The 9,552-nt window shown below is 43.2% G+C and overlaps 1 protein-coding gene across 1 annotated transcript; it reads right to left on the bottom strand.

Moving 5' to 3' along the window:
• Window positions 1-5,688: 5,688 nt before the first annotated feature.
• GPR119 (G protein-coupled receptor 119) lies at window positions 5,689-9,137 on the bottom strand. Its single transcript, XM_002720293.4, has one exon. The coding sequence runs from the start codon at window positions 8,950-8,952 to the stop codon at window positions 7,942-7,944; it is 1,011 nt and encodes a 336-aa protein (XP_002720339.1). The 5' UTR covers window positions 8,953-9,137; the 3' UTR covers window positions 5,689-7,941.
• Window positions 9,138-9,552: the final 415 nt, after the last annotated feature.

Genomic DNA, 9,552 nt, shown 5'->3' on the forward strand with positions numbered 1-9,552 from the left:
ATAGAATCATGCCAAATAGTTTCAATGCCCTAAATATCCTCTGTATTCCTCGTGTTCATTCCCCCATCCTCTCTAAACCCTGGCAACCACTGAGCCTTTCGGTTTCTCTGTGATTTTGACCTTTCCAGAGTGTCATATAATTGGAATCGCATAGTGGTTGTTCAGATTGGATTCGTCCACTTAAGGCTTTGGATTTAAGGTTCCTTCATGCCTTTATAGCTCATTTCTTTTTAGTGCTGAATAATAGTCCATTGTCTGACTATAACCACAATTTATTTACCCAGTCCCATACTGGAAAACATCTTGGTTGCTTCCAAGTTTTTGTAATTATGAATAAACATGCTATAAACATTTGTGGTCACGTTTTTGTGTTGACATAAGTTTTCAGCTCATTTAGATGTATACCAAGGAGTATGATCACTGAGTGGTATGATAAGAGTATGTTTAGTTCTGTGAGGAACTGCTCAACCGTCTTCAAAGTGGCTGTACCTCTTTGCGTTCTCAGCAGCAATGAATGAGAGTTCCTCTTGCTCTACATTCTCTCCCCCTTGTAGTGTGTCAGTGCTTTGGATTTTGGCCCTTATAATAGGTGTGAAGTGGTGTCTCATTGTTTATGTTTTTTTAAAGATTTATTTATTTGTTCAAAAGGCAGAATTAGAGAGAGAGAGAGAGAGAGAGAGAGAGGTCTTCCATCCACTGGTTCACTCCCCAAATGGCTGCAATGTGCCAATCCGAAGCCAGGAGCTTTTTTCTTCATCTCCCATGTGGGTGCAGGGGCCCAAGGACTTGGGCCATCTTCGACTGCTTTCCCAGACCATAGCAGAGAGCTGGATCTGAAGAGGAGCAGCCAGGACTAGAACTGGCGCCCGTATGGGATGCCGGCACTGCAGTTGCTGCCTTTACCCTCTATGCCACAGTGCCAGCCCTTCCCCCCTTTTTAATATCTGGAGAATGAGACAACTCAGATAATAGTAGCTGAGACTGACATGGCTTTTATTATGTGCTGGGTTCTAGTGTGTTGTGTGTGCAAGACCATCGACGTCCTTATAACCACTCCTGTGAAGTAAGTACTGTTCTTGTTTCTCAGATGAGAAATACTTTCCCCCTTAGAAAGTGACAGAGCCAGGTTCTAGCCTTTGCAGTCTGGCTTATGGCTCATGCTTAGAGTCAACTATGCCAAAGGTGCACTGATTTAACCTTGTTCCGAGTCTCTGACAGTTTATGGCAGGTATGCAGTAAAGCATATTGATTTCATTAATTCCCCTAGCTTTATAGCACCCTAGAGAAAGAAGGTCAGTAGCTTTGTGGTTGGCCACTCTTTAACACTTAACTGTAGTGCTGGGTTTAGCTTATTTTCCTGGAGACCTGTGGCTGTACATATATCATTTTCCCCTTTCTGCTGCTTCTCTCCCTTCCCTTTTTTGGTCTTTCTTTATCACTATCCCACCCCCTTTTCCTCCAGTCTAATTGAGCACAATTCAGCAGGGGGTGGCACAGCAGGGTTCAAGGGATCTTGCTGTCAGAAGATGGCACTACGAAACATGAACTTGTTCCTGTTGGATGTTAGATCATTTGTGAAGAACATGCAGTTATTTCTACAGATGCTGCTAGTTTGACATTTAGTAATTTGGACATGTGGCTAGACTTCTATGCAAAGAAATGTTTTGTTGTAAACAAATGCATGGGAAGAATGATTAAGCTATTAAGGACCAATTATGAATAATTCTTTTCTATTATTCACTAAGGCATATTATTTAAGGGATAATATTTTTTGTCAGCCTAGGTCTTTTAGGGTATTACCTGTTTTTCTTAACAAATTTCTTTGTTCTCTCAGGAACAGCTATTCCTCGACAATCTTAATTTCTAAAGTCTTGCTGTAAGGGGTATTTCTTCTCTATACTCAGTGTCTCAGCCTCAGAATGTGGTTGTATTATGGGCTATGCTTTACTATAAGTACTCTTCATACATCCTTGTGTCTCCTATTTATTTAATAAAAAGAAAAACAATTCACCACCATGCACTGTGTGAGATTTCTAAGGGACCTGGTCATCTTAAGGTGCTGGCTGGAATTTTGAATAAGAAATGTTTAGATTATGAGTCTGTTTTCCACATTTGAAACAACTCTCATAGACATTGAGCTATAATATCTTGGTTTAGTTTTCTCACCTATAAAAAAATCTCCTCTGAGATGTAACTGATACCCATTTGCTTTTCTATAGGAAGTGCTTTCATGTTTGTTGAGTGGTTCAGTGGATAAAGCCACACAAATACTATGGGTGGAAAAAGTACACTGAACAGTTTTCTGAACAGCATGGCCTTTTACTGGGCCTATGACTGTTCTCTCAGCATGTTTATCAGCTTTTTAGTGCCTTAATGTCAATACAACTGAGACAGAATTGGAACTGATAGGGATTTATTACAGTAACTGGGAAATATGATTCAATCATGGAATTGTTGGGCAACATGCACCAAATGGGAGCAAACCTAACTAGATGAGGAAATCCCCTCAGGCCCTTGGCCCTGTGTGATTATATTTGGCCCTCCTGTGCTTGGGAGCAAATAAATCCTGCCTGCCTCATGTGTAGAAGTGGTTTTGAAAGCCACAGGAACCACTTTGCGCATTAGAACAGACTCTTAGACCCTTAGCACTGCATTGGTGGTTTCTAGGACTCCTCACGAGAGGGCTCCTTGAGCCTGGTGGCTGATTATGGTCTCAACAGCTTATAAATCCAGTGACCATATGGCTGGGTAGCAGCATGTTAAGCTCTCATGCCCTTTACCCTGCCACGTGTGATCCATTAAGGGAAGCACATCTTTCCCTTTCAGCTTCACGGCTTCAGCTGCATCGCAAGAATGGTCTCCTAAGCTCTGTGAGAAACTGTTTTCTGATTCACTTGCCTGCTTAGCACAAAGCAGCTACCTCCAAAAGTTTCAGAGTGAAGACACTGAAATCACCATCTGGATCCCACATACTGCTGTCGGATGGGCTTGTTCTTAGTCCAGGTTTCTGAATGTGCAGGAGGCAGATTAACCCGAGCAGTAGGATATGTCAAAGGGCTTCCTTTTGTGATACACAAAACAACAACAACAGCTGGTTAACTCTCTTGGTATGGCTGATGCTTTCCGGAAGCTACATGTCTTTATTTCTTTGAGATTAGTGAGGTTTGTTCATTTACGGGTCACTTATGATTTCTCTTAGCAGATATCCCGGGGAAACATTACACTTTGAGAAATGCTGGCAGAAGTATGAATCAAACTTCTTACCAATGTTTAATGCCCCTTGATCTAGTAATACTGCTCTGGAGAATTTATCCCAAGGAACTGAACAGAGACATGTCAAAGAGTTATACAGAAGGGTATTTATAGTGGTATTGCAACAGTGAGAAATTGGAAATGATCTAAATTTTAGCACATCTATAAGGAAATGGTTCAAATAGTATACATTTGTTAACAAACATGCAACCAATTACAAGCTATGTTTTTGAAGACTTAACAACAGGAAAATACACAATGTTAAGTAAAAAAAAAAAACAGATGAAGGAGAGTTACAGGTCATCTCTGGGTGGTGTAATTGTGGGCACCTTTATGATTTTCCACATTTTCAAAAAATTCTAAAACAAGTTGCTTTTAAAATCAGAATAATAAACATGATTTACACATCGATATATATCTCTAGAAGAAATCCCAGCAAAACTAGGGCAATTTAGCACCCAATTCCTAATAAACATTTGTGGGATAGGTAGGTGGATGGAGGGACAAACGAATGACAATTGACATTTGTAGACACCGTCATTGAGTTTATAAGATGGCAGAAATTACAAAGACTCATTAATTCTAAGACAATATTTCCAGACAGGTCATCAGTTTGAAGGATGACATGGAAGGTACTCAAGGAATCATAAAATTGAGTGGCTGATAGTAGACAAGGAGCTGTGGTCTGCTCTTGGACCCTTTACTGCTCTTGCTGCCCAGCTACTGACATCATGTTTCCTCTTACTCTGTGTGTGTCCTTGCAGTGTTTTTTGTGTCTGCCATTTTCACTGATCCCTATTGGTATGGCTAGGGAGAGTATGTTGAGAACAAAACCAAGATCATAACTTCAATTCCTATTTGAACCAGTTTAGTCTCTCTGTCTAGGTAGAAGGTATCCCGAGACTAACTCTTGTTGACCAACTCTCAGAGATGAGCATACTTGTCATGAGGACAAGCAGGATAGTGTTGGTAGATCAGGGCAGCTTGCTTCTAAAAATTGTGAAATCATTCAAAGCACTCCTTGACAAAGGGTTATGTATTCTATATTCTTGACAGTAATCCTCTGAAACTAAAGTGTGATATATGCATAACTCGAGCTCCCCAAGAAATCCATGTAAAACTTGGGCATGTCACAATTTATGTAACAAATTCACAATAATCTGTTCATGAAAACAGTCAGAGAGACTGATTGACCTGCATTGCATCGTACAAGATCTCAGTTTTTTTTTTGATGTTTTGATTAAATTGCTGAACAGAATCTGGCTTCTTTGCAAATCCATCAGGAGACAACATTGGATGCATGAGTGAAATCTCAATGTTTCCTCTCCAGTGTATTCCTTTATCTGTGAAGCAATGTATGTCAAAGAAAGCCATTAGACTTTTGCATAGCATTCTGTATTTTTGCTCTTGGCAGCTTATTAAACACAGAGTGCTTAATTGCAGTTACTGTTAAACCCAAGTGTATGATCCTAGTGCCAGTGCCTTGTTTCTATCTGCTCTGTCTTTATCCTGCTAAGGTATTTGATTTACTAGTTATCTTTTTCAACCTGAGTCACATCTCTCATTATTCATTTTGAGAAATTATATTCAGAGAATTCACAGGTCTGAGCCAAATCGCTCTGATCCTGTAGTTAATAATATCTGAATATATAGACTCCCTTAAGCAGGTCAACTGGCTGTTTTATTTTTAGCATTTTTAAGAAAGAGGAAGAGAAATTTTTTTTCTGAACACTAACAATGTGCTGTATTTTATTAGGCATTTTCACATGTATTATCTGAGTTAATGCTCACCATAACCATGGAAGGCAGTATTATTAGCTTGGTTTTATAAATAAGGAATATAGCTTTGAGAATTTAAATACATGAATCATAACGTGAACATGATCTGTTGTACTTCACAGCCTGTGGTTTTCCCACCACACGTCTGATGCTAGGGGACAGCAGGGTTTCTCAGACCAAACCTAGTAACACAGTGATCACCTAGCCACCCCTCCACTCCTGCATTTCTCCTGTACCTTTCTTGGAAAAATTTGTTAATTTTAATTTTTGATGGGTAATTATATATATATGATACACATGATGGGATACACATTTACAACATGGAATGATGAAATTTGGCTAAGTTCCATTCCACTTTACTTGTATTACCTGGGCAAGATCCATCCTTTGCAACAAGTCCAGGAGTGAAGCCTTGAATCACCAATATGGAGCATGTTGGCTTGAGCCTGCTTTCAATTTTGTCCAAAATACAGTTGTTTGTATTTTACCTAGTTCCCAGGGTCTCATTAACCCAATCCAAGAATGTGCCTTCTTGTATTTCTGGCATAATTGTTCCTTGATGGATGCTAAACCCTGCAAGGCATCTTGGGTTCCATTATCCACTCAGGAGCTAAGAAGTTCTTCTGTTGTAGGAACATAAAGCCTGCTGTGGTGAAAGCAAGTACCTTCTTCCTCTGGGCTGGCCTGGTAAACAGAGCAACTGCAGTAGAATAGGTCAGTGGGAAACAGGCCAGTTGGGCTGAAGACAGAGGGTGAACATAGGGAGAAAGGAATTTTCAAGAGTAAAGAAACTCAAAGGGATGGCTATTATCCTTTGGACAGCTGATGAACAAAAGCTGGAGGCTAATCTAAGACTCAAAGGGAATTAAGGAAAGCCAAGTGTGAAAATTCATGGTGTGGTGACATCGTTTTAAGAGGAAGATGGCTGGATTCCATCCAGGTTCTGAACATTATAATTTGAGATTTGAAGGAACGTTTGCAAGGGCCTCTTGGGATTAGCCATTACACAGTAAACTCAAATGCATTCTCAGACCAACTTTTTAAAGATATTGAGAGATTAGCTTTCCAGTGTTGGTTCAGCACCAAATCTCAGACAAATTTATACACACGGTTTTACTTTCTTCTTGCTATCTTTTGTTGTCAACTCAGAAGCTTTCTGGAGAGGTAATCTTTTGGTACTTGAGAGCCAAACTCCATGGCACTCCACTGTGGAGACTAAAGGTTGAGAAAAGAGTTACAGGGAAACACAGGAAGGCAGAGCGTGGTTTCTTCCCCGTTTCTGTTCTTGAATTCTTCCTGCCAGGGTTGTTCAGGGGGAACTTAAGCATAATTCCCAGCTGCCAACATTGACATTATCGGTATTCCGTAGAAAGGAGGATGAGGTACCTGCTCTTCAGTCGGTCCTTTGTGCCATCTTGACGCCCTCATCTTGTGCAACTGAGTCTCTCAGAAAATGCACATTAGGAGTAAATGAAAGAAGGTCTAGGTCTGAGGAGCAAAGAGGGTCCAGTCTGCAGAGCTTGGCAGCACCTGCCGTGGCACCTACCTCTTTTCCCTCTTTCCTCCCTCCCACTGTCAGAATTCATGCTTCATTGTCTTCAGCAAAAAGCTACATGTGACATATGAAACAACTAAGGGGAAGAAGCACCAGGAGATTTAAAAGGTGGTAAATTGGGGGGGCATAATAGCAGAAATAATCACAAGATAGGCTATATCCGAAAGGAACTCTATTGGGGTGGGGGGCAGCGTTGTGGCACAGCATGTAAAGCTGTTCCTGTGATGCTGGCATCTCACATGGGCTCCAGTTCGAGTCCTGGCTGCTCCACTACTGATCCAGCTCTTTACTAATGGCCTGGGAAAAGCAGCCAAAGATGGCCCAACTGTTCAGGCCCCTGCCATGCGCGTGGGAGACTGAGAGAATCTCCTGGCTTCTGGTTCCTAGCTTCATCCTAGCCAGCCCTGGCCATTGCGGCCATCTGGGGAGTGAACAAGTGGATGGAAGAATGGACGATCTCTCTGTCTCTCCCTCTTTGACTGTAACTTTGAGTTTCAAATAAATATTAAAAAAAAGAAGAAATCCTATTTGGAGTACTATGATGTGTGGGAAAACACACACTTTAGATTCCAATTGAGATTCTGGAATTATATACAAACTCACGCTATGAAATCTCTGATTTACATCAGGAGGGGCAGGAGGTACAGGAGCCCTTCATTTTACCAAAGCAATTACTTGAGTAAATCACAATAGTAAACACTGAAGAACAGAACCTTACTTCTCTAGTGCTGTGCTGTCCAGTATGGTAGCCACTAGCCACATATGGCTATCAAGCATTTAAAATATGCTTAGTTTAAATTGAAATATTCTGTAAGGTAAAATATACATCACATTTCAAAGACTTGGTATGAACAACACTAATAATTTTGATTACATGTTAAAGTAATATTTTGTACATATATATAGGGTTAATAAAGCATTACTTTTCACTGTTTCTTTTTACCTTTTTAACATGACTACGAGAACATTTGAAATTATGCCTGTGGCTTGCATTATAATTTCTGCTGCGCGGTGCTGCCGTGTTTTTATCAGAATAGGATTTGGTATATAGCATTTTTTTAGCAGTACATTTCTTGCTTTAGATAAGTGTACCTGCACAGGAGATACAGGGCAATTTCAAAAAGGACAGGGAGCAGTGGCGATTTGCAGTGGGGAAAGGGATGGGGCAAGAAGGTTAGGACCCTACCTCAGTTGCCCCTCAGGCTGAGGGTCAGGGGATGCAGGGCGGGGAAGTGGGCTGGCAGATTGCCTGAAGCGAGTGCTCTCTCATTCCCCTTGGCTCCATCCGATCTCCTCCTTGAGTCCCAGAGGGGAGAGGGGAGAGGCACTTTGAAACTTCTAATGCCCTTACCATCTTAGCCATCAAGCTCTGAGTGGGAGATAGTGACGATGTGACAAGAAGTTTCTCTGGGCCTTTCTGGGCCTCCATTCTTGGCTGAGACAAGGAGGAAGAGGAATGCAGTGAGCCCCTTCTTCACTCCCAGGGCCATCTGGTAGAGCTGCTGTCGCACTTCCTTCTGCCAATAGGCATAGATGAGTGGGTTGAGCAAGGAGTTGCCCACACCAAGCAGCCACAGGTACCGTTCCAGTGCTAGGTAGAGCTGGCACTCCTGGCAGGCCACTTGCACGATGCCAGTGATGAAGAAGGGAGCCCAGGACAGAGTGAAGCTCCCAATGAGAACAGACACAGTGCGGACGGCCTTGAAGTCACTGGGAGTCCTTGGAGGCCGGTAAGCTCCAGCCATGGCTCCTGCATGTTCCATCTTTCGGATTTGCTGGCTGTGCATGAAGGCAACCTTGAGCATGTCACAGTAGAAGAAGACAAAGAGGAGCTGGGCTGGGAAGAAGCCAACGCAGAAGAGGGTCAGCACGAAGCGAGGGTGAAACACAGCAAAGAAGCTGCAGGGCCCCTGGTAGGTGGTCTGCTGGAATACGGGGACTCCGAGTGGGAGGAAGCCAATGAAGTAAGACAACAGCCACAGCCCGGCAATGCATGCCCCAGCCACGAGCCCACTCATGATCTGGAAGTAGCGGAGGGGCTGCTTGATGGCAAGGTACCTGTCAAAGGCAATCAGCATGACCGTGAGGACAGAGGCAGCTGCAGAGGAAGTGACAAATGCCATCCGAAGGCTGCACAACGTCTTCTGTGTGGACCGAGCAGAGTTGGAGACCTGGTCTGAGACCAGGCCAGAGATGGCCACGCCAATCAAGGTGTCAGCCACAGCCAGATTCAAGGTGAAGCAGAGACCGACACCGTCACTCCTGTGGATCAACAGCAGCACAGCCAGGGCCACTAGTGCATTGGCAGCAATGATGAGGGAGGCCAGCACAGCAAGGATCACTCCGAATGAGAAAGAGGGCTCCATGTCTGGAAGTGGCAGGACTTCCACTTACCAGGTCATGCCGGCTCTCCAGCTCAAATTCTCATGGGCCAGGCGCTGAGCAGCTGTGGGTTCAGAGCTACAGTGCAATTCTGGCCACTGCCGGCAGTCCGGGCTGGCAGCTGGCCATCCTGTGGGTCATTAAGAAGTCCTCCTCTTTTTCAGTCCTGAGCCTGCTGTCTCTCCAGCTCTCTGAAGGCAGCAGTCCCTGTGCAGACCTCCCCCTGGTCTTGAACTGGTCCCTCCCCCTGACAACAAGCGAGTCACCAGACAACTCTCAAGTACCTGGTGTCTCGCCAGGCCCTCTCTTTACTGATGCTTCAAGGACTTTGTTTGGAGGCATTGGGGCATTAACCAGGTATCCTGTCTGACAGAAGATATAATTGACTCTAATCACACATTTTCTCCCTCCATAGCTTGATGTTAAATTTCTACTTCTTCCTAAGCCGGAGTAATTTTGGCTTAATTCAGCACTTGCTTAAGAAATAATTCTGCTACTATTACGATTGCTTTTAATCAAGCAAGATGCTCATCATCCATTGAAATGGGGAGGGCAGGGGAGCTCTTTGAGGAGCCCAGCATACT

The sequence above is a fragment of the Oryctolagus cuniculus genome, chromosome X, assembly GCF_051225735.1.
Source record: "Oryctolagus cuniculus isolate XC-2025 breed Fujian yellow rabbit chromosome X, ASM5122573v1, whole genome shotgun sequence".
Taxonomy (NCBI): domain Eukaryota; kingdom Metazoa; phylum Chordata; class Mammalia; order Lagomorpha; family Leporidae; genus Oryctolagus; species Oryctolagus cuniculus.

What these genes read in the sequence shown, in the direction of transcription:
- GPR119 (XM_002720293.4), bottom strand. Translation starts at nt 8,952, where the DNA reads ATGGAGCCCTCTTTCTCATTCGGAGTGATCCTTGCTGTGCTGGCCTCC.